The 26,068-nt window shown below is 45.1% G+C and overlaps 1 protein-coding gene across 1 annotated transcript in view; it reads left to right on the top strand.

The window, feature by feature from the left end:
- Positions 1–25,602, top strand: part of LOC146205745 (uncharacterized) — a 48,319-nt gene extending 22,717 nt beyond the window's left edge. The window contains exons 5-8 of the mRNA XM_084590410.1: positions 2,165–2,254; positions 6,868–6,963; positions 15,178–15,292; positions 23,436–25,602. Coding sequence (XP_084446536.1) covers positions 2,165–2,254; positions 6,868–6,963; positions 15,178–15,281 — 290 coding nt within the window. The 3' untranslated portion in view covers positions 15,282–15,292; positions 23,436–25,602. The remainder of the gene's footprint in view (positions 1–2,164; positions 2,255–6,867; positions 6,964–15,177; positions 15,293–23,435) is intronic.
- The last annotated feature ends 466 nt before the right edge of the window (positions 25,603–26,068 follow it).

The raw sequence follows: 26,068 nt of genomic DNA, 5'->3' as shown, positions 1-26,068 counted from the left end.
ACCCGTCCAGCCGCCTTGCTCGCTGGGCTCTTCGCCTCCAAGAGTATGACATTCGTGTCATATATCGCTCAGGCCTCAAGCATACTGACGCGGACGCTCTTTCGCGCTCACCGCTGCCTCCCTCTTCGTTGTCTGATGAGATCTGCGCCTACGATTTGTCTTCGCTTGCCACTATCGACATGACCACGGAACAGCGGCGCGACCCGTGGATATCTACACTTCTGGACTTTCTCTCAAGTCACTCTCCAGGTCATTTGTCTCGGGCGCTTGCTCGCCAAGCTCACCATTTTTCAATTCGTGACGGGCTGCTCTATCGCCGCAATTATCTTCACGACGGAAGGAAGTGGCTTTTAGTCATCCCCCGTCATCTCCGCGCCGAAATTTGTGCTGCTTTCCATACTGATCCCCAGTGCGCCCACGGCGGAGTGTTGAAAACCTACACGCGCTTGCGTCTACGCTTCTTCTGGCGTGGAATGTACCGCTTTGTCCGCCATTTTGTCCGCTCTTGCCAGTCTTGCCAACGCCGAAAAACTCCTCTCAAGTCCCCTGCTTCGTTGCAGCCGTTGCCCTGTCCTGCCCGTCCGTTTGATCGTGTCGGCATAGATCTATACGGTCCCCTTCCTACAACTTCAGCTGGCAACCGCTGGATTATCGTGGCAGTGGATCATCTAACCCGCTACACTGAGACATCATCATTGCCCTCTGCTTCCGCACGCGACGTGGCTGCCTTTATTCTGAAAAACCTGGTTCTTCGCCATGGTGCCCCTCGCGAACTGCTCAGTGACCGCGGACGCGTTTTCTTATCAGACGCTCTTGAGGCTCTCCTGAAAGAATGCCGCATCATACTCCGCACCGCTACCTCGTACCACCCTCAGACGAATGGACTTACAGAACGTTTTAACCGCACTCTCGGTGACATGCTGGCTATGTACGTGAACACCGACCATTCCAATTGGGACCAAGTTCTACCGTTTGTTACTTACGCATATAACACCGCGACACAGGCCACTACTGGATTCTCTCCTTTCTTTCTCCTTTACGGGCGCGAGCCACCCTGTACTATGGACACACTTTTTCCCTACCGCCCTGACGTTTCCGAATCTTCCCCGCTATCCGATGCCGTCACGTACGCAGAAGAATGCCGTCAGCTCACCCGCTCTCTCACAACAGAAAATCAGTGGCAACAAAAATACCTCCGTGACACCGGCGAAGCTTCGTCATATCTCCCGAACACACTGGTGTGGCTCTGGGTGCCCTCCACAACCCCTGGCCTTTCAAAGAAGTTTCTTGCTCGCTACCACGGGCCATATAGGGTCCTCCAGCAAACATCTGCAGTCAACTACGTAGTTGAGCCCGTCACGCCCTCTGCGGACGTGCGTCGCCGTGGTCGTGAAACAGTTCACGTGAACCGATTGAAGGCATTCTATGACCCCGCTGTGCTTGCAAGCTTGCATCTCTGTGCGGCATCGTGATGCTTCTTTAGTCAAAACCATGTATTCAGATGCACAAATAAACTCAGAATATTAGCTTGGAGTAATTGTGCTTGCAATAAAATTAAATTTGAAGGTATTTTTGCAAAAACAAATAAATTTCCACATTGGGCGCCAACATCCGTATCGGCATTTCCGTCATTTCAAAATGACACTTTATTTTGCTGTGTGACAGCGAGCACCAAAAGTGCCCTTCTTCTAATGAAAGTGCACTTCGTGAAAGTGCCACTTAATTTGTACAAAAGTTTCATAGAGATAAATATGACAGTAAGCCAGAGTTTTGAAAATGTACAGTCTTTGTCAGAAGTATACAACCCAAGAGGTTCGCTTCTAAGCACTGTAATGCGGCTGCTGGCAGCAGTACTAGAATATGAATGTAAGCTAGGGAAGAATGGGGACGAAATTTGTCATGTACAAGATTTTGAGCGCTAAAGTTGCTTTGCGAGCCTAGTTACTGGCTTTAGAACAAAAATTCTTGGGCCGTATACTTTTGACAAAGACTGCACATGTGCCAAAAGAATTTTGTGTTCTTTCAATTCAAAGCTTAATTTATTTATATTTGTTTGTGTGCTGCGTGATTTGTACACTAACAATTAGTCTGCCTAAATCTATTCAAGATTGCATAAATGAGGCTGATTAAGTTCGAATTTTTTGTAATATCACTTTGGATTCAGGGGTTCCCACTCCTCACGATGCCACAGCTGTATTCGAGCCAAAAGATTCTGAGGGCGACCAAATCCGTACCTCGAATGGGGAAAAGCCGGGTAAGTTTCTCAAAGATGAGTATTATATTGAACCAGAGTGCATGGAAATCTACTGTGTTTGCCAAAAGTAACCGAGCAGCTCAGCCGGTTGGCCGGTCGGCGAAGCAGGCGTAGGGCTAAACGATGGTTGCCGTAAGCTGCTGGTGCTCCCTGGCTGTGAGTGTAAACTTGTTGACATAATGCTGCTCGCTAGCTATCTTTCTTGGAATGATAAAGTGTAAGCAGGTAGCTTGGGTGGCGTCCATTTTCGTGCATTCAGAGCACTGTCATGGAGGGCGCTGTGCACAGCAAAACGTGCATAAAGGGGCGGTTCCACAGTTGCCATCCTGAAAGTAGTTCAGATTCTGTTACCAGGCTACGCTACTAATCCATGACTGAGGAATTGAGCACCCAGCCCTCTTGACCTATGCTGCCTGAAGGGCTTTCTTTTCTTGCTTCACGGACTTTCAAAGATGTTTGTGGCTCTACAGCGGCGTCCAGGCAGAGAAGGGGAGGGCTTTTGTCCCCGTCCTGCGCAGCATTGGCTGCCTCATCAACTCTTCTCTTCACCCCACCGCACGTCTACTTCGAACAATACATGCTCCGACTATGGGACAAAAGCCTTCACTCTGCTGCCTAGTTTCCGCTGTAGAGCCACGAATCCCATTGCTCCTCCCCGCCGCGCGTGGTGGTTGGACTGGACATCAGTAGGTTGGCTTGACTAAACACAAATAAAACAGGGTGTCAACATGATTCCGCAGTGCAGTTTTAGTACCAGTGAAAAGGAAAAGCATATGGCATATATTTCTGCTGGCTTCGTCAATGAACTAAGGTTCATTGACGGACCTTGTTTACATTCTTCGACTGGAGTGCGAACGGCAGCTCTTGCGGTCAATATATATTTACTATATCTAACGGTATTACAAATATAATACAGTCGAACCCGGATGTATCGAATTTTGGTTATATCGAACTCACAGGATATCTCCTTGAAAACCCCATGTAAAAGTATAGAAAAGCCGCATCATGTATCGACCTCAATTTCACCCGTCGTTCGATATATGGAACTCCGCACCACAAACTGGAAAGTGTGCCTTCCCCAAAGACGATCGCATCACCCTCGGCCGTTGGCCACGTGACGTTTTCAAGCCACGCGCGGAAGTAATGAGAGGGGATAGTTCGACTAGGGCAGCGCCGCGCCCATTTCTTGAAGGCGCGCGCATTTGCGGTTATCGTTTCCAGCACGTGACGTTTGCAAGCCAGGTGCGTGACTGAACCATAGAGAACCGGTGGGAACGAGAGGGGAAAACCGCGACAGAGCGAAGAGTAAGGGTGTGCTCATTCTTTTGCCGGGCTACCTCTCTCCTTCCTCTTTCTCGACCTTCGTTCGCAGTAGCACGCGCTACGCATGCACCAAGCCAGCTCAGCCCGTTTTCCGACAGAACGTCGGACACTTTCTCCAGCGTGTGTTGCAAACCCTCTGCGGGGCGGCTGACGTGTCTATGGAGCCTGTGGAACATGAGCTGCAGATCTATATATATATATATATATATATATATATATATATATATTTTTTTTTTTTTCTTGCGAGTCGTCTATTTTTATCGTGCTGTTAGCCAGGCGTAGCCTAACATATGGCATTAAAAAGCAGCGACATTTTTTTTTTGCGGGAGTCGTTTATCCTTGCATGTATGAATCAACGAAAGCACGCGGTCAGCTGCGATCATGCCACCGCCTTTTAGCATTTTTCCCCTCAAACAGCATTTGCAGCTACTGTATCACGCTTTCCAATGATTTTGGGGCAGGGGACTACACCTGCCCCGACCGTGGCGTGATAAATCGAACCAGGCTTGTCCAATCAAGCCATCACGGGTAGTCCGCAAAGTTCGCTCCCCGCCGCCGCAGGAACTATCAAAAGCATAATAATCGCGTACTGTCAGATGTGGCATGTGCTATTATTTATGAATTTTTCTATACTTTTGCAGTACAGCGATATTGCTTCATGTGGGCAAACAGGAACACGTTCTTTGTATGCTTCGAAATTCTCACAGGCTTCTATGTCAGTTTTGCTAACATGATCGGACACCTTTCAGAACACAGGAAGTCGAGTTGCTTCAAAACAAGATTCAAATATAAACGTAACAAAATGGGAGCTGAAACGGCGGGTGAGTGGATGCCTGGGTGACACGATATCTGCCTTGCTCGAGATATGGGCCCCATTCTTTTGGAAACGCTCTGCCTGCCGACGGGTTTTTAGAGCGTTAGCTCCATCACTTACTTCTGCGAGTTGCGCGCTTTTCCGAGGATCATAAACAGTGCCATTACCATAGCAACATCGCCATATTCATTGTGCCCGGGCAAGCTAGCTAGCCCAAACGCTCCACGTCTCCGGCCTCTGCGGCAAAGTGCTAGCGGGCGATGCTAGGCATGTAGCATTAGTGCAAAAATGAACGCTGGACCAGTTTCCTGGCCAAATGCATCAACGGTTTACCATAAGCGCCGTAGTACTTCGCTCAATCCGCAGTATTGCGCCCTTCACGAACTGGAATTAGCTAATTAGCTAGGAATAGTACGGGACATCATGCACGTATAAAATAAATAAGAAAATAAGCGCAAATAAAGACATCAAATGGGAAGCCAATTCAGTGTTTTCTCTTATAAAGAAAAATATAAGGTCACTGATCAAGTCAAAGTATTTCAAGAAGATATAAACAAATGCTTTTTGTCTGGTTTCCGCATTGGGAACAAGAAAGTCGTAGGGCTTCCAAAACGTCAGTAAGTTTTCTTGAAATCTCGACTTGGTCAGTGATCCTATATTTTTCTTTATGCCAGCACCTAATCAGACTATACTTCGTCGAACTCTTGATTACAGTGGTTTCTCTCATTTGAGCTAAAGGTTTCTCTCGTTGAGCTAAACTTTTCTTCCCGCAAGCCACCAGCGCCAAGGAGCACCTTTATGGCGCATCCAGCCCTTCTGTCAGCGCCGTCAAAAAAAGTGTTGAGAATTTGTTTTTCTCATAAATAATAAGCCCTGGAGTAAATCAATGTCAGAAATGAATCTTTGTTGGGGATCGTTGACCCATACCGAGTCGCTAGTAGGAGTAATAGCTGCAATAAAACCAAATTTTTGCTCAGAACTTTATAGCCGCCGCCGTCGTGGCGCAGCTCACACGGTAAGTCGTCCTCGAATTGAATTGCACCTTTCTCTTATCATCAATAGACAGTAAGGTTGACAATAAGGCAGTGCCACAAGTAAGCCATATATCCTAATAAGCTGGCTAATATGAAAGCGCCACACGCTAATGCTTCCATGTGAAACAAACTATAGTCCTAGTGACGACCACGGAAACGCGCACGGCCTAGCAGTACTTGCACCGTGTGCTCTGCCAGCCAGGGGCGCTCACGGGCGGTACTACAGCAGAAAGATAGTAGCATCCGGTGCTGTGAACGCTGCAAACTTGACGCCTACTTTCGTCATGTGGCTGAGACCAAACCTTTTTCGACATTGTGATGTATGCCAAGCAAACTTCGGTGAAGACGTGACGATGCTATCGTGCGTGGGAGCTGCGCCGCTGGACAGTTTAGGCTGCATAGGAGTGCCGTTGTACAGGCACCGAGAGACTGCCTATTATTATGTGTTGCTCTTAAAACGTGATTTCGTGTGAAAAATGCACGCTGCTCTGAATTGGACAGCTCTAGCACTTTTCTCACTCGAACACCGATGACCTCGCTTCGTACGTAGGCGCTGCCGGCATTTTCTTGGTTAAAGATGCAAGCTGGAGTTGCAAAGATAGGTACGCGATAAATGTGGTTAGCAGCGTAACTATATAGCATAAACGAGGTCGGTTTTGCAAGTAAACAGTAGTGACCATGCAAGTTAGCGAAAAGCGCGGCCAAGCTTGCATCTCTGTGCGGCATCGTGATGCTTCTTTAGTCAAAAGCATGTATTGAGATGCACAAATAAACTCTGAATATTAGCTTGGAGTAATTGTGCTTGCAATAAAATTAAATTTGAAGGTATTTTTGCGAAAACAAATAAATTACCACATAGGGTTGCAACATCCGTATCGGCACTGGCGTCATTTCAAAATGACACTTTATTTTGCTCTGTGACAGCGAGCACCAAAAGTGCCCTTCTTCTAATGGAAGTGCACTTCGTGAATGTGCCACTTAGTTTGTACAAAAGTTTCACAGAGATAAGTATGACAGTAAGCCAGAGTTTTGCAAATGTACAGTCTTTGTCAGAAGTATACGACTCAAGGAGTTCGCTTCTAAGCACTGTAATGCGGCTGCTGGCAGCAATACTAGAATATGAATGTAAGCTAGAGAAGAATGGGGGCGGAATCTGTCATGTACAAGATTTTGAGTGCTAAAGTTGCTTGAGGAGCCTGGTTACTGGCCTTAGAACAAAAATCCTTGGGCCGTATAATTTTGACAAAGACTGTACATGTGCCAAAAAAATTGTGTTCTTTCTATTCAAAGCTTAATTTATTTATATTTGTGTGCTGCGTGGTTTGTACACTGACAATTAGTCTGCCTAAATCTATTCAAGATTGCGTAAAATGAGGCTGATTAAGTTAGAATTTTTTGTAATATCACTTTGCATTTAGATAATGTTCCTTTTATCACTTTAGGTTCAGGGGTTCCCACTCCTCACGGTGCCACAGCTGGAGTAGAGGGAGAGGATTCTGAGGGCGACCAAATCCCTTCGTCGACTGGGGAACAGTCGAGTAAGTTTCAGAAAGATGAGTATGATATTGAACCAGGGTGCATGGAAATCTACTGTCTTTGCCAAAAGTAACCGAGCAGCCCAGCCGGTCGGCGGAGCAGGCGTAGGGCTAAACGATGACGTGGCGGTTTCCGTAAGCTGCTGGTGCTCCCTGGTTGTGAGTGTAAACTTGTTGACGTAAGGCTGTTCCCTCGCTATCTTTCTCGGAATGATAAAGTGTAAGCAGGTAGCTTGGATGGCATCCATTTTCTTGCATTTAGAGCACTGTCTTGGAGGGCGCTGTGCACAGCAAAACGTGCTTAAAGTGGCGGTTCCACGGTCGCCATCCTGAAAGTATTTCAGATTTTGCGACCTGGCTACGCCACTAATCCATGACTGCAGAATTGAGCACCCAGCCCTCTTGTCCTATGCTGCCTGAAGGGCTTTCTTTTCTTGCTTCGCGGACTTTCAAAGATGTTTGTGGCTCCACTGCGGCATCCAGGCAGAGTAGGGGAGGGCTTTTGTCCCCGTTCTGCGCAGCATCGGCTGCCTCATCAACTCTTCTCTTCACCCCGCCGCACCGCTACTTCGAATCAATATATGCTCCGACTATAGGACAAAAGCCTTCACTCTGCTTCCTAGTTTCCGCTGTAGAGCCACGAACCCCATTGCTACTCCCCGCCGCGCGTGAGGTGGTTGGACTGGACTACAGTAGGCTAGCTTGACTAAACACAAATAAAACAGGGTGTCAACATGATTGCGCAGTGCAGTTTTAGTACCGGTGAAAAGGAAAAGCGAATGGCATATATTTCTGCTGGCTTCGTCAATGAACTAAGGTTCATTGATGGACCTTGTTTACATTCTTCGACTGGAGTGCAAACGGCAGCTCTTGCTGTCAATATAAATTTACTATATCAGACGGTATTACAAATGTAATACAGTCGAACCCAGGTGTATCGGGTTTTGGTTATATCGAACTCGCAGAATATCCCCTTGAAAATCCCACGTAAAAGTATAGGAAAGCCGCATCATATATCGACCTCAATTTCACCCGTCGTTCGATATATGGAACTCCGCACCACGAACTGGCAAGTGTGCCTTCCCCAAAGACGATCGCATCACCCTCGGCCGTTGGCTGCGTGACGTTTTTAAGCCACGCGCGGAAGTAATGAGAGGGGACAGCTCGACTAGGGCAGCGCCGCGCCCATTCCCTGAAGGCGCGCGCATTTGCGGTTATTGTTTCCAGCACGTGACGTTTGCAAGCCAGGTGCGTGAATGGACCAGAGAGAACCGGTGGGAACGAGAGGGGGAAAACGCGACAGAGCGAAGCATAAGGGTGTGCTCATTCTTTTGCCGGGCTACCTCTCTCCTTCCTCTTTCCCGACCTTCGTTCACAGTGGCACGCGCATGCGCCAAGCCAGCTCAGCCCGTTTTCCGATAGAACGTCGGACGCTTTCTCCAGCGTGTGTTGCAAACCCTCTGCACGGCGGCTGACGTGGCTATGGCGCCTGCGGAAGTTTCTTCTTCTTCTTCTTCTTCTTTTTTTGAGTCGTTTATGTTTATCGAGCTGGACGCGCAGCGTAGCCTAAGATATGGCGTTACACAGCTTTTTTTTTTTTCTTGCGGTTTTTTTTTTTTTTTTTTTTGCAAGTATGAATCAACGAAGGCACGCAGTCAGCTGCGATCATGACACCGCCTTTTAGCATTTTTCGCCGCAAACAGCATTTGCAGCTACTGTATTACGGTTTCCAATGATTTTGTGGCAGTGGACTACGCCCGCCCCAAGCGCGGCGTGATAAATCGAACCAGGCTTGTCCAATCAAGCCATCACGGGCAGTCCGCCAAGTTCGCTCCCCGCCACTGCAGGAGCTATCAAAAGATAAACACGCCGCGATGTTATCGCTGCGCTGCATCTTGGCAGGCTGCCAAGGAATGAGCTGTGGATGAGACGACCAAACCGGAGTACGACATGCAACTGAAAACGCTGGCAATTACTGCCGCGGAGATAGAGAAACTTGTTTTGAGCTGCCGCGGTGGCTCGAACGGCAGAGGGACGCAGTTCCAACAGGTTGGAAATTTTTTGCTCTGACGCTGTCGCTCGTCGCTGAGATCGCTTAATTGCTTGCTTGTGAGCGAGCTGGCCTTAACATTTTTTTTTTTTTTTTTTTTTTTTTTCCCCGAATTCTTGCGTGCAAAAGTGGAGAGTGGGTTTATTATGGGAGTGAGTTGATTACGGGAGAAATACGGTATCGTTTTTTTGCATCGTAAGTGCCATCCCAAGCCGATTTCTGTATATCGAATTATCGATATATCGAACTATTTCACGATCCCCTTCGAGTTTGATATATCCGGGTTCGACTGTATATGTCGTCATGATTACAATACATATCACAGACTATAGCCTTCAACTTGCCTAGCAAATAGATTCCAAGTGAGAGACAAAATGGTATGACACCAGCCGGAACACTGCGCAAAAAAAAATATTGCGGCACTTATATGATAAATTATCACATCTATATAACATGAGTTCTATTAAATGGGTCTGCAAGGCTGTTTTTCTTTTATTTATTTTTGCGTCAAAACCACAGCAAAAGCAGACGCCGACTTTTCTGTGACACGGGGGCCTTACAATATTGCATAAAAAGGTGGTTGTTTATGAGATACACCATAACAAACGCCGCGATTGTTTGATCGGCCCTCGTAGCCGCCTACCGGCGGCGGGCCAGCGTCTGCTCCAGGAGTCACCTGGAGGGCGCCACTTTTGCCACTACAAAGTCTTCTAGAACACTGTACCTTAACGAAGCGTTGCAACAAATCCAGTTGTTGTCACAATAGACGACTAGGAACCGGAGGGAAAAAAGCACAAAGTTTTCTAAATTTATTCCTTTCCTTGCATTCCCGACAATCCAGACGAGCAGTATAGCATATATTTGCCCGTTAATTGCAACTACGGGAGCACCGTATTGATATTAAATGCGAAGGTATTCTAACAAACAGCGCAGTTTCACAGCTTCAGCGAAAATGCCTTTCCTCAGAAGGGCAGTACTCCGAAGGTGCCAAATCAGATGTCGCATATGATGCTTGTTTTTTATCATCTCAATAAGGAGAGCGAGGGAGCACGCTTACGTCAGTCAGCTTACACTCTCCGCCGGAGCGCAGCGGTCAGCGATGACTATGGTAGCGCCGCAGCTCGGCCCCGTGCCTGCCCCGCCGGCCGGCGGGGCTTTCAGTTATTTTGGCAAATACGGTACATGTGCTGAAAGAATTTGTCCTCTGTGAATGCAAAGCTTAATGATTTATATTTATTTGTGTGCAGCGTAATTTTTACCCTGACAATTAGTCTGCTTAACCCTTTGACTGTTTTTGCCGTACGGGTACTGCGCTAATCATATACGCGATGCGCAAAACGCCGACAACACCGCCTGTCGCCAAAGCCGCAAAGCGTAGGCGGGCTCAGTCGAGCGCTGTTCATGTCAGCGTCGGAAGAATTACTACGTAGTTGGTTTTTCGAACACGCGTAAAGCCTTGCCAGGAACACGTTTGTGTAAGTTTCCAGTGATGCTTCACGAGAACGACGGTGGCCGTGAATCGCGGCTGTTCAACGCAGAAAGCAAGTAATCACACCGAATGACATTTGTTCAGGTTAATGCAATTTTTTCGACGCACTGCTACACGACCAAAGCTAATGCCATTTCCAAATTATAGTAACTGTGACTTATAAGCAAATATTGGAGTGCTTTCAATATGTTGCGAAGATGACGGCGCTGTAAACAAAAGCAGCCTTTAAATTGAAATTCATGTCTTGCCCACCTTGTAACCAACCTCTTGATTAGGACTATCAATTACGAAGTCAGCGGCTGTGTCGGCGGCGTTTGTTTACGAAAGGGTACGGAAGGTACGCACGTCTGCGCTCAACTGCGAAACGCGTACGTGTTTAAACAATATACACTTTCCGCACTAAAGCAAGTGTCAAGAGCAACACGTAAAATAGGCAGTATCTAGTGTACTGTCCGACGCCGCTTTTAAAGAACCTTCAAGTATCGCCCTACGGCGCAGCATACTGCAGACCCGTTGACTCCCATACGTTTTCGCCAGATCGTTTGCTCGGCGTATTAAGGCCCGTCGAAAAATGCTCGATCTTAGCCTCATCAAGAAAGCATATGGCAAATTCGTAACGCTTGCCACATCGGATGCTGGGAGTTACCGCAATGACACTGCCCGCAAAGGCGGCCGACGATGGCGCTCTGGCCGTGTGCTAGGCCCTAGTCTTCGCTAGGCCTAAACGCCTAAATGGTTTCAAATAAAGGCCGTAGTTGGAAGTGCTTTGGAAATAGTAAATTTTCTATTCATAAAACTGCCTTACTATCAGTTCAATTGTCTCACAAATTGTTTTACAGTAAACGGAAGGTGTAACCTCGGCGACACCTTAGCAGCGGAGCTAGAGAACGAAATCAGATGAGCCGTGTCACACCGGCGGCAGCTGCTAAAAACAGAAATTTGCTTGTATCGCTTTTATCACTTCTTCCAAAATCTCGTTACTAACAGCGATCCTCAGTAAAGATAATTAAAGATAATTTTTTTTTATTCCTTCCTCAAATTAAGCGCATATTATTTCTGATGAACAGAGCATGCTTTTCTGAAGGTGGTGAAAGAAATCCGCCGTGTCCGACCGCGGCAGCAGGAGCGATCTGTTCCGCCTGCACTGAGTGTGGTGGCTACGGGTTGGCTGGCAGCAATAGGTGCCTTTTTTTTTTATGCTATTTGGCATATTTCACATAGATGACTAGCTGCAATATTATAAGAGCACAGTAGTATTTAATGCAGGTGGCACTTTTGTAGTTTATCTTAGATGTATCTTCTCACAGAGTCTGTGGTGTCGACATAACACATTTCCTTGTTGATTGCATTCGGATGAGTACCTCAAACTCATTCGATACCTAACGTGATTTTCATCGAATGTCATTATATTTTCTCATGTAGCAGCGAACAAATGTCATTTTGAACGAGCGTAATTCGATGGAAAAGGCATTAAATTAGCCGTGTGGCAGGGCTGAGTGATAACTATGTTTTCAGTGTTTTCTGCTTGTCGTTGCACCTTCCGTGAACACTCCTTGTTTAAACTTGGTCGCCTCCGCTAGCCGGGAAGATACAATATACATTAGATTTGTGAAACGCTTAGCCAGACGTTCTTTAGCGTGCATTGACATCGCACAGCACATGGTTGCATTTTGCGTTTCGCCTCCACCTAAACGCAGGTGGCGCGGTCGACTTCGGTCTGGATAACTCGATCCTCCTTAGTAGCCTGAGCCACTGCGGCGGATTATTGAAAAGATATTTGCCAATATGCGTTTTGAAACTTGCCATGCAATTACAGTGAAGACCAGAGCCATGCAGTGTTTCTGTTGTCTGGCAAGATTACGAAAACATAACACTTGCTATTCAGACTAAGGACTCTAGAGCTTTTATAAAGCGCCCTGTAATTCTGCAGTTGGGCGCGAGGGTGATACAAATGAAATTAAGATGATACTAAAATAATAAAATAGGATATAAAATTTAAATCTAATATGCTCTTGGCTAACCTGTGACGCAGCTTTTCAGATATTGCCTCTGCTGATATCTCACTCTCCCATGAAATTATCTACCCGCTCTGCCTTTTCGACGACGGAATATGTGAAATCCATGCTGTACAGGCAGTGGTAAAACACAAGCATGAAAAATCTAAACTCTTGCTATAGGAGCCTAATATGCGCTATTTTTCTGATGCTCAGAATGGTGGTTTGCTAGCTCTTGTGCTTTTCCTGCGGTCGCACCGGTACGAAACCGCTCGCAGTTTCGACAACGCTGCCTAGTTACAGTAGCAACATATTGTATGTAAACGAAGCAAGCGTGTACAATTAAGCAAAGAAAGAACATTGGTTCATAGGTCGAGGAATGAACGAATTAGCGTGGCGTTGTAATGAAAGGGGGACACTCAAAACGAGCTCCATTTCGTACGCAACCTTGGTGGGGCTCGTTTGCAGCAGACACTTGATGCATATGGAGGCGATGTAATTCCAGACGGCCGTGATATCGAACACATGCCCACTATTATAAAGTGCTATCCCCTTGCGCACACTGTCACCGCGGAAGTGCCTGCGAGACGCGCACAAACGGCAGATCGCACCACGACCACGCTTGCCGCATGAAGCCTGCCTCGGGTTCCGACGGCCGCCGCTACGCGTCTTTCAGTGGTGCCCCTATAGGCGCTGCATGGCATATAGTATTTTAAAAAATTCGACACTGGTGGTGAATTTTTTCGGAATATTCGACAGTCAAAGGGTTAAATCTGTTTAAAGGTACACGAAATGAGGCTGATTAACTTTGGATTTTGGTCTTCCCACGCATCAAAGCGAAAAGGCTGTAGCCTGACAAGGTTCTCATGAAAATGAAGACAACCACAAACTTGCTGCTTAGATTCACTTATGTACGGTGAATAAAATGAAGAAAAGCCAAGTAAATTTTGCAAAGATAAATATAGGCCAAAGTGTATTCCGATGTATAGGTGCCATCAAAAGTAAATGAAAGGTGAATATGTGGAAAGAATTTGATTTCTTCGAATCCAAAGCAGTGCACTGCGTTTTTTACACAGCGACAATTGGCCTGCTCATATATGTGGAAAGAATGTGAAAAGAAAGGTGAATATGTGGAAAGAGCCTCTGACCTTTAGTCTGGTTGGAGCTGAAAAATGGGTATTGGAGCATCTTCCCCTTTAAGCTTGCAGCAGTTATTCAATATGGGCATCTCTTCACAGTGATCAATCAGCTTTATGATTGTGGGTCGCTTTTTGTTGAGCTGCTTGTCGCGTATTTCCTGAATACGCTCAGCCGAGGAAGTAGTCACAACAAGGGTGTTTCCAAAGAGATTGTTGACCACCTTTTCCGTCAAATAGTCTGCCGTTTTATCTTCCTCCTCTATCATGCCAAACACAAAGTTTTACCTGAATTGGTCTTCTAGTTCTGTTAGCCTATTTTCTATAATCTGAGCTGTTCTCTCCAGCTTAAATACTTTAACCTCTATAATAGCTGATGTTGAGTCTGCTTTGAATGTTTTAATTGGTTGAGCAATTACTCTGTTGTGGGAACATGGTTTGGTTCCATGTCCTCACACAATGTTAGAAAGGATTGAGCAAGATTGTGAACACTCAAGCACAGCATGCAAAGGCTGTCTGGGCATATCAGCTGATGAAAACCTTGGATTGTTTGATTTCACAGCACTAGCTTCGTTACTACTAACATGCATGAAGAACAGGAAAGGATTTACCCTCAGGCTGACAGAAGGCCAGCCAACATGTCCACTGAACTGTCGTAGTCAAGGCGAGCTTTTTATAGCTGTCGATGATGTCGATAATCATTGGTGGTGTGACACCCAGGGGTCGATGTAGTGCAGTAGGTCGTATGTGCAATCTTGAGCGAGGACGGGTGTCATGATAACCGGGCGCACAGCACTGCATCTTCTATAGTGTCAACCGTCACTGTCGATCCAAGAAGAAACTGCATGAAGAACAGGAAAAAATTTTGCCCCGTGCTGACAAGAGGCCAGCTGAAGTGCCCATTAAATATATGATAGTAAACAAAAGTGCCGGAGGAGGCCAACCAACCACTGATATGTAATAGCCAACTTGCCCACTGAATGTGATAGTAAACCAAAGTGCATTCAGTGTACAGGTGTTGCCAAAGGAAATGAAAGGTTTGATTGGTTTGCATCCAAGGCTTAATGGTTTATATTTATTGGTGCACTATGTAATTTTTACAGTGACAGTCGGTCTTCTTATTTCTTTTCAAAGATGTATCAAGTGAGGCCGATTAAATTGAATTTTTTGGAATAATGCCTTGCATTTGGCAACACTCCTGTTATCGCTATGGGATCTGGTCATCCCACTCATAACAGTGACAGTGCTTCAGTCCGACAGTTCTGATGAAAGCAAAGACAGTCATGAACTGACTGAAGAAAAGCCAAGTCTTGCAAAGATAAATATGACAGTAACCCAAAGTGCATTCAGATGTGCTAGTGCCGACAGTAGTAAATGAAAAGTGAATGTGCTGAAAGAATTTGATTTCTTTAAATCAAAGCTTAACAATTTATAATTATATGTGTACTGCATAATTTGTACAATGGCAATTAGTCTGCTTATGTTTATTCAAGGATACACTAAATGAGCCTCAATAAATTAAATTTCTTCTAATATTGTTATATTTAGGCGACACACCTATGACCACAGAGCCAGGTCATCTCACTCCTGGCTGCGACCTTGGTGTGGCACGAAAGAGCTGTGAAGAAAAGAAAGAGGCACAAAATGACTGAAGAAAAGCCAGGTAAGTTTTACAAAGATAAATATGATAGTAAACCATAGTGCATTCAGGTGTGCAGGTGCCAGCAAAAGTAAATGAAAGGTGAATGTGCTAAATAATGAATTTGATTTCTTTGAATCAAAGCTTAACTGCATAATCTGTAGTGACAATTGGTCTGCTTATACCTATTCAAGGATACATGATGGTTTGGTTTGGTTTGTAGGGTTTAACGTCCCAAAACAACTCAGTCTATGAGAGACGCTGTAGTGGAGTACTCTAGAAATTTCAACCACCTGGGGTTCTTTAACGGGCACTGACATCGCACAGCACACGGGCGCCTTGCTTTTCGCCTCCATCGAAAAGCGGTCTACGAGGCCGGGATTCGATCCCGCGCCCTTGGGAACAGTAGTCAAGCGCCGTAACCACTGCGCCACCCCGGCGGGTCAAGGATACATGACATGAGGCCAATTAAATTGAATTTCTTGTAATGTTGCATTACATTATTTAAGTGACACTCCTTTTATCACTAAGGAACCTGTTCATATCTCACTCAACACAGCGATAGTACTGTAGCCTGACAGAGCTCTGATGAAAGTAAAGACAGCCGTGAACCGACTGATGAAAAACCAACTTTTACAAACATAAATATTGCCACAAACTATTCAAATTTATACTTGTTTTTTAACAGCTGCCGGCATCCTTTGTCGATGAAGATACACCGAGATGTATCTCGAAGGATTCTGGCCATGCATGTGTGTTTTATACAATTTTCCAGGTTATGCTATTCACAGTTTGCTGTTTTATCTAGATATTTCTTCGCCTTTATGTTGAGTACTGATAACGGGCATTCTCAGTTCGACAACCAGCAAATATGTGTTTGCTGCTATCGTCGCCGCCAAGTTGCTTACTTTTATTGCTTTCATTTGTGGGCGCAAGTCAGCTCAATAAAGAGTTGCCTTCAGCGCTATTATGCCTGTCCACACAAGGTGCTTACGGCCTTGTCACCACCACGTTACATTTGGTGGAGGTGCGGAGTGCCGTCAACGTAGGATACCCTCGAAGATGCCCAACAAACAGAAGCTACCTCTGGTCTTCGTGCAGCCTCGAGAGCCCCCCATTTTCCAAGGACCGCCCAGTGAAGATGCAGAAAACGGAATAGATCTATTCGAACGCGTGGCAGAATTCAAAACTTGGAACGACTCGGCAAAAATAAGGCAAATTTATTTCGCACTTCAGGAACCTGTGCGAATCCGGTTTGAAAACCATGAGGCTTTTTTAAAGGATGGGACACCTTCAAGCAGGAGCTTTTGAAGACGCTCACCAGTGCCTTCAAAAAAGAAAAAGCGCAGTCCTTTCTCGCCATGGATTCAACTTCCCAACGAACCGGTCTTCGCTTATGTTGAGGAAATGAAGTGCCTTTTTTGCCGCACCAACCCTAACATGACTAAAGGGAGAAAAGTGAAATTTTTAATTCTAAGACTCGCTTTTTGCAAAACTTGTCAGAAGCCAGAATTTAAAAGCGAAGCGTCCTTTATCAAAAAGGTGATGGACTCACGGATGCGCCACTACGACCGACCACTCCAACTGGCCTGCACATGCTACTACAGCAGTGCATCTGCTAACGGAGACAGCTTTCGGGATCTTAATCGCGAGGTTTTCCATGAAGAATTACACCGGTTGTTATCATTGTCCCAACAACCCCAGTTAGCGTTGGTCACTGACATCGTCCGCGAGAAGTTCAGCAGGCTCTAGGTGCAACTCCGACACTGACGGCCGCTCCCGAACAAACACCGTCCGTGAGCTACTCCGGCACACTACGTAGCTTGCATCCGCGACGTGCGACGCCAAGCTCCTGCCGCTTCCATCCTGTTCCCAAATGTGGCCCCTTGGCCCCCGTCCGCCGAGCCTATGAGCAATGCCAAAGCACCAGTAAATGTAACGCCTGCAGGACTTCCAATAACTGCCCACTATTCTTCCACTGCGGTGAGGCTGGTCATATTCTTCTTCATTGCCCATATAGACTTCACAGGAAAATACTGGCATCTCAACAAGGGCATGACGATCGCTTTTCTCGACGAGCTAGCAGACTTCGAGACGTTTTCGAAAGCCCTCACCGACACGGAGATACAGCTGACCAACGTCGTCATCCTCCGTTTGACATCAACTCAGCCCTACCGCAAAGCAGAAAAAAACAGAACGTATGCTTCTTAAAAGCTACAGCGAGTGCTTTTCTTCAGCATCAAAGGTGCATCAAACTTGGTTGGCCAAGCACTGCATCTGAGCCTCTGCTGTGTATCACTACGAGAACGCCAAGCCATCAGCGATCAAATTGAGGAAATACTTCACAGTGACGTGATCCAGCCATTGAACAGCCCCTGGGCGGCACCAGTCTTAGTGAAGAAGGACGACACACTTCGCTTTGCGTCGATTACCGCCGCTTTGAAACAACGTCACAAAGAAGTATGCCTACCTGCTGCCTCGCATTGACGTCACTCTAGACTGTCTCTGAAACGCTAGGTATTTCTCGTTCATGGACTTGAAGAGTGGGTACTGGCAAATTGAGGTCAACAAAAGATATCGCAAGCAGACTGTGTTCATCACACCAGATGGCCTCCTCGAGTTCAAGGTAATGCCACTCGGGCCCTGCTCCCCACCACCCATGTTCCAGCGAGTAATGGATTCTGTGCTGGCTGGCTTGAAGTGGGAGAAAATGAGTGTTTGAAGCAGTCTGACCAGACTGAGCACATGTTTAGTGTGCACAAGTGTTTTCATGAAGTGTATATCTATCGTCTGGGATAGCGATGTACCAGATCAAAAATGGTATGTTTATTCTAAAGGAAATGTTGAAGTTGTTAAAAATGTAGAAACTGTAGTCACTTCTTAAGCACACATTAAAAAACGGCACCCATCAACTTGCCTTGAAGTTTCACACAGTAACTGTCCTGCTGTGGAAAATGTAAAAGCAGAAAAGTGCATCATAATATTTTGTTCTTAGTGTGTGTGTGTGTGTGTGTGTGTGTGTGTGTGTGTGTGTGTGTGTGTGTGTGTGTAGTTGAGTTGGGGGGGAGGGGGGGTGGATTTATAAGCTTGTGCTTCTGGCATTCCCATTACTGGAAACAATTTTAAAACTCTCTCACAAAACTTCTCATCGCTGTCTTTTTTGGGGTTCAGTCTAGCTGTGGTGATAAGCACTCTTCCATTTTTAACAAAGCTAGGGTTGATTTCTTGAGCAGAAACACCTTGCACAAAAGTTCCTCAGAAGACAATAATTAACCATTAGACCAGCATTGCTGGTTTGATTTGAAAATATTCCTGTGTTTTATAATATGTTTGTGATCTTGTGTCTGCATTTATTGTTTTTTAATCAGTCCAAACTTAAGAAGAAGAAACACAAGAAGCGTTCAAAGCAAGTGAACAGTGAACATGTGAGCAATGAAACTGGGGAAAGCAGCGACAGTTCAGGAAAAGTAGCACCCTCTTACAAGGACATCGTGGCCATCTGTTTGCAAAATTTCAATCGGGCTTTTTTTCTCATTCAGTGCTTCCTACGTTTTAGCTCATAGAAGTGCTGAGCCGCCTAATATAAAAATGAACACCTCATCAATATTGACACAAAAATTATCTATCTGCGTCCTTAGTGGCTAATTAAATAAGTCCACATTTCTGAACATTAAGTACATCTTTTGCTGCTGAAAGATTGTTTAGAGAACAATTTGCGCAGAATGCTGCTTTAGTCGTAGGACATTTAACAGACGTAGAGAACCTTTCCCTTTTATTGTACTTTAATACACGTTCAGTGAATTGACGGCTGATGTATGTTGAAAGCCAAGCTGCAGCTCCTCCGTATTCATACCTTCATGAGAAAACCATGTTCTGAAATGTGTTTTCTTACAAGAGCCTCGTCATTTTCATTTCTAACTTAATTTGCATCCCCAAACAAAACAGGACTATGTAAAATGATGAGGGAGCAACGGGTGAAAAGTCAGAAGGCCATGTATGAATAACTTCGATGATTGCTTGCTTGGACGCATCGAAGGAAACCTCGCTCTGTGCGCTCCTTACCTGAATGCGCCTATACTCATCTGAGCGGTACACTCCTTATCTTCTAATAATGCTCTCGTAAAAGTTCCATAAACATTTCAGGCACATGCTGTGCTGGAAAGGATCTTGTATAAAGCCTTCACAACCTAGCTGCGACTGCAGTGGGCTCTTCTTAGTCATCTGCTAGTTCGCAAAATTCACCAGCGCGTGCTGCTGATGAGTTGTCCATGTTTAGCACAGAAGCCGTTGGCAGAGCTTTTGCGCAAAAAAATAATAATTAAAAATTGAAAAAGAAACAAGACGCGCGAATATAACCATGCGCCAATGCTGTCTGCCTGTCCCATCGCGAGATTGCACTCCATCAACAGATCGCAATCAACGCTAAACACAACGGTTCACATACAAATGAGGCCTGAATAGTCAGAAAGTAATGGAGCTGCGAAGTACAAACCTTACCTCCCTTTCCTTCCTTTAATTACCACGGTTCTAGGAAATAGTGACTGTTCCGACTCTTTTGTGCAAGGAAATGAAAAGAACCGCGTCATGGTTCAGCCATGCCTTTTTGTCAAAGTCCTACAGAAATCGCATTAGGAACAAACTGCATATAGTCATAGTTACGAAAATGCTTCGAGTAGAATATTTCCTTTGGTCGGCTTGAATTTATCTCTCTTCTCAGCAACTCCGCATTGCGCCGCGAGCTTTCAACACAATGGAAGATTACATCGTTGCGTCTACAGCTATCCGTGCATCCGAATACATGCAGAGTTATGTTATATCAGGTGCACAACACTATGTTGACGTGTTTTGTACGTCCGCAATGCACGCAAGACGAGGAACAGTGCACGCTGAAAACCCCCTCCGTTGGCTGAATGCCTCCGGCTCCTCACAGTGACGCCACGACGGATGGAGAAGCGAGGTTTCTCTCTCCGCTTTCCTCCTCTGTAGCAGTCATGCAGGACGCGGGAAATTTGAATTACATGCTTTCAGTTAGCAATCCGCCTTTTGCGCGAGGATGTGGCGCCATCATGCGGGAGCGGGCGGGAAACACATTGAGCGGCAGTGTAGCAGACGACGCGAAAGCGCACCATACGAAATGGCCACGCCAACGCTGGTAGAAAGCGAAAGCTTCCCCCCTTTTTTGGCCTCGGAGCAGAAAGTAGTGACAGTGATTGCAGCATATCATGTTCACGCAGTATGGGGGAAGGTAGAGCGTTTTCACAATCCACTCATAGCGCACATACGCATATACTATCTTCGTATTGTAAGAGCGTGTAGCGCAGGCCGTGTAGCGCAGGCCGTGTTCGACGTGACAGAATGAGACGCTCTCAGCGTGCAGGTTTTCGGCAGACAGGACAGCGTGGGGGCAGAGAGAGAGAGAGGGATCTCAAAGGGCAAAGCAGCCAGGGGTTTGTTGATGCTGCAGAGCTAGGTGGAATCGTCTCCTGTGACTTTGAGCGGCGCATATGCGCGGGGTGTTTTGAGTTACCGAGCACAATGCGGTCACCGCGGCGCCGGCATGGTGCAATGGGCGTCGTTTCCTCCTCGCGTCATCTACAACCGTGCAGCTATAGGATTTCATCCACGGAGATCGGCAGAGAGTCACATATATACACACCCCGTGAAAAGGGCATTGTCCCAGCCGGAATGCACACCTGCAGGAAACGCGCTGCATTTTTCTGGCAATGGATGATTCAGAGCTGTAGCCGGTTTCTGGCCTCAGGAGTCAGAACGGATGTGGTCGCAGTGGTGAAAAGGTTCTCGGTGCGCAGAGAATGGTCATTCTGTTGTGAAAGGATCTCCAACGTTCATTTCTGCCTCCGCCGCGATTTCTGCGGAATCAACAACTTGGTGACACATGTGAATCTCCTACATATCGGATGCGCATCTCGGTCAGGAACCAACCCTGTTCTACGTCCAGAGCGATCCACTCTGCAAGTGAACGAGCATGAACCCTCCAGGAGACTCATTTATTGTGCCGGGCGGTTTCCTTGCCGTTGCAAACGGTTGGACGAAGACGACGATTATCAAGCTCCCTAACGAAGTGCATCTGATTGCATACATTAAAGGAACAAAGTCCGGATGCTTTGGCGTGCACGAAGGCGATCCTTTAATTAAAAAAAAAAAATACTGTGCGTCGTGCAAGTGTCAAGTGCGTCATATGCTCCGAGCGGCAAAAACACAGATACTACAGGTATGTATGCATCTAAGCGAAATAGGCATGATGAAAAGTACCTACTGGAGTTTTCACCCAGGCTGTAGCGCACCAGTGATAACTGCAATGAGGATTTCTTCGGTGCGTGATTGCTTCAGTTGCACCGGGGCCTGAAGGCGATGTATTTTGTCCCTTCTTATCTTTATGTGCGAAAGGGCTAGGTAGCGTGACTGCCACTTCACTAACAAGAAAAAAAAAATACGGCGTTTTAATGCACTGCCGTTCGCGAGCTTCATGACCAGCTCAACCACTCGGCTCGCTAACGGCGGTGCATCACAACAAACACCCTTTTTTTTCTTCTTTTTAGTCAGGCGGCAGTCGCGATAAAACATGCTAAATATTACGGCCTAGCGCACACAGCCACCTGTGATATCTGCGCTACCCGGCCCTTTCGCACATAAATAAAACAAACGACAAAATACATCGCCATCAGACGCCCCGAACAAATGCTCATTGCGGCTATCACTGGTGGGTTACAGGCTTGGTGCAAACTCCGGTAGATACTTTTCATCATGCACATTTCCTTTAGATGCATACATACCTGTAACGAAGTCGAGAGCACGCAGTCGGCTGCCAAGGTCGCCCATTCACGTCTTGGCGCTTGGTTGCCCTAATCCAAGCTTCACGCCGTTGCAGGTCGCGGCTCGCCGAAGGAAACCTAACAAAACGCGTCTTGCATCCCGGCACGCCTCGAGAGTGGCAGCCGTAAGCGGCACAGGTGGTTGGCATCGTTTTACCGAGGCTGTGAACGTGACCGCGCCTCCAGCCCCAGTGCGTTGGCTATGAGTGCGGCGACGAGAAGCGCCGTCGACGCCGCTCAGTGTGTTTTCATCAGTCGCCGCTGGGGCTTCGCGCATGCGCAGAAAACTCGCGCAAAAGGCGGATTGTGCAGGTGTTTTACACATAATCGAAAAATTAAATTCACAGACATGATAAAAAAATAATCTACTTCAAAAATTTATAGTATTAGCACATTTGAAAACTGCTGCCGTGTCCTTTTAAGAGAAGGATGTGAGCATAGTGGGTCAAACAGCAAACTGGGGTTAGTGAAATTCTAGTCGAAATCAAGAAGAAATGGGCATGGGCACTGTACAGGGTACATAATGCGAAGACAGCATAACCAGTGGTCGTTGAGGGTTACAAATTGGATTGCAAAGGAAGAAAAGCGTAGTGGGGTCCACAGAAAGTTAGGTGCACGAATGAGCTTTTGAAGTTTTGGATGGAAAAACAGTGCAAAAGACAAGCACCAGAGCAAAGAAACACAAGACTAGCGCTGGCTCACAACTGAAATATTTTTTATAGCGCCCTGAAGTAGAAGAAATAAAGTTCAACACTATAGCCAAACGGGCGAGTTGGTGGAAAATATTGGATGGAAAAACAGCACAAAAGACAAGCACCAGAGCAAAAAAACAAGACGAGCACTGACTAACAACTGATCCACCAACTCGCCCGTTTGGCTATAGTTTTAAAGTTTGTGGGGACCAGGTGCATGCAGCTTGCGTAAGACCAGGTTAATTGGATCGATATGGGGGAGTTCTTTGCCCTGCAGTGGGTGTGGTCAGGCTGATGATAATTAAAGCAAATATTGCTTTAATACAGTCTTCTCTCTGCTATAAAGTAGGAGTGCTTGCTACAAAACGCAGTTCTTCCTACTTCAAAACCAGGCATTTTTGCTGCAGGTTGTTTTTATAAAATCTGCTACAAGGGGCGTGTTGTCAGTTTTCCACTGTGATTTAGCTTTGAAACATTTGGCATGGTATGGGATAGGTCCTAGCATGCCAGTCTGCTTTTTTTTTTTCCCCACGTAAGACTTATTGTTTCAAAGGTAAAGTTGATATTGTGGTATGGGTTTTCATACCGAAGCCTTTTATCTGTTTTGTTATTTAAAGGTTCAATCGTTTTTTCTTTCTGCAGTGACCCCAACGTTGCCACTCCTGTGCCTTAGTCCACCACTTAAATGAGCGTGACTACTTCTTCAACCTTGATGACAGTGAAGGCGTCTGTGATCATTGCATGTTACCTGTTTTAGTAGCTTTCAATATTTGTTGTTGCTTTGATTTTTATTGACTGACCAGATTTCATCAATGTTCTTCTTATGCATAGCTTCCTCCTGTGTTTGGGACTGTTTGTGAATTTATTGGCATAATCACAAGTAAGGTTACGTTTGGCTGTAAAGGCCCTTAGTCATTTTGCAGGTTGGGTTCAAGCTGTTGCAGAGTTGTGTGATATTTCTTTGTTTTTTTCCTTGTTGTTTCGTTCATATTGCATTGCGTAAAATGTTTTCAGTATGTTAAAACGTTGCCACTCCTGTGCCTTAGTCCACCACTTAAATGAGCGTGACTACTTCTTCAACCTTTATGACACTGAAGGCATCTGTGATCTTTGACATCTTACTTACATGACTAGCTTTCAAGATTGATTTGTTGTAGCTTTGACTTTTATTGACTGACCAGATTTCATCAACATTCATCTTATGCATGGCTTTCTCCTGTGTTTTGGACTGCCTTGGAATTTATTGGTGTAATCATAAGTAAGGTTACGTTTGGCTGTAAAAGCCCTTAGTCATTTTGCAGGTTGGGTTCAAGCTAATGCAGAGTTGTGTGATATTTCCTTGTTTTTTTTTTTTTTTTTTTTTTTTTTTTGCAACCACTGCAGTGGTTTGTTTCGTTCATATTGCATTGGATAAAATGTTTTGAGTGTGTTAAAACCTGCCTCCGGCCACTGATACCATACTTGTGGGAATTCACTCATGTGATGAAAAGGTTATGGAAGGTAATAAAGTGCATTTATTGGACATAATTCGTGTTATTTACAGGTATGTGAATTTTGGTTCGTAGTTGACTAAATGTGTCCTGCTTTCATCACTAAAAGCATACTTTGCATCGTGACAAAAATTATTTTGTAAATTACTCTGGTACTCCACTTAAAGCTCCTTTAAGATGCTTAGAGGTGAAACCTTGCCAGTCTAATGAGTGCTTTTTTTTTTTGCAGGCTTATTTGTGTTACCTGATGTACATTTGCATTATTTGTTGGTCCATAATGTTCCTTCATGTTTTTCTGGGAGTAATATTTATTTTATTGACCCATTGACTCATTAACGTAAAATGCAAAAATAATTTAAGCAGCAAAATGTATGTTTATTTCATTTAACGAGATGTGCAAAATGTCTTCAGAGCATTATCACCCTCTAATGTGTACATTTCCTTGCCATCTCTGCACAGACCAAAGAGATCACTTTCCAAAGACTCTGTCAGAACCATATACTATAATTGTTCCTTGTTAAACTTGCATCATGTTAGCTTTTATTTATTTATTTATTTTTATTTTTTTATTTATTTTTTATTTTTTTTTATTTTTTTATTTTTTTCACGGTGAGAAACATCTTCTGCTGCAAATTGCCTTGGCCAGTTTTTAACTGACGAAAAATGCCCTTGAGTTTCAGGCGTAATCTTGAGTGACCATGAGTATTGAACCTTGCCCCCTGGCAGTGCTTAAAAGAACATTTGTTTTTCTACCTATGCATTCGGTCTTACCGCTGTAGACATACTTGGTCAAAACTTGCGGATTATCTCAAAGTATATACAGTGAATTTACTTGTTTCTGGCATTTTGGAATGATTGGTATGTTCTTTTTGCTGTCTTTGTACAATCCTCGAGGCTTTCTTTTTTGAGAGACAAACATTACCTTCTAGAAGGCTGTTGAGCTGAAATGGGTGGTTTAAATTACACCCTTTGAAGATGGGTTTATATCTTTATTTGCACTCCTTTTATGGGCACTTAGAGCCGTCTTACAAAGCTGATACCCCTTGCCTTTAGCCACACACTATTTTCTTTGCAACTATGAACAATTTGCTCTGCAATTGGTTAATTTATAATTTACATAAAGTTGCTGCAATTAGTTTCACATAATTGGCTGCATCACTAATGTAGCACTAGTTTTATTATCAAGTAAATGGGTGTTTGTTAAGTGTTATGGTTCGTTAAGTGTTATGCCTGCCTGATTTCATAAATAAGCACTTGAATTTCTGTCACTGTGTACATTTGCATTTCATTTTATTTGGTAATAAAAGGTCTTCAATAAATCAGCCTGGTACACCCATTTCATTTTGGGTGTGAAATTTCATCTTTGTGTTATTGTTTGCTCTCTTCTCTCCTTATAGCAGTAATATACAGGGAGAATAAAGTTCTGCTTCACAGATGTCTTACAATTGGATGCTAAGAGGTGATTGAAATCCGTCTCTGCACATAAGTTATCAGGACAGTGGGGCACATAGTGAGGTTAATTGTTACCAACAGGTACCTAATTAACAAATTCAAAAACTATTAAGTGGTTTCTGTTAATATTTATATTTGTAGCATGGAGGCTGTCACACTTATACAAAGTTATTCTAGCACATGCATATTCCAAGATATTCATCCCCAACGTTTCCACTGATTTCACATAATTGCGCATGTAAAGCGGTGATAGCCTTCTGCCACCACTTTCTGTAGTGTGGTGCAGCTGTTGCATCAAGCTTTTCTTTATTTTGACAGAGCAAAAAAAGTGAA

This window comes from Amblyomma maculatum, chromosome 1, assembly GCF_055883805.1.
Source record: "Amblyomma maculatum isolate TAMU_Amacu chromosome 1, ASM5588380v1, whole genome shotgun sequence".
NCBI lineage: Eukaryota > Metazoa > Arthropoda > Arachnida > Ixodida > Ixodidae > Amblyomma > Amblyomma maculatum.
The sequence above is the reverse complement of the archived record's forward strand: the minus strand, read 5'-3'. Positions and strand labels throughout refer to the sequence as shown.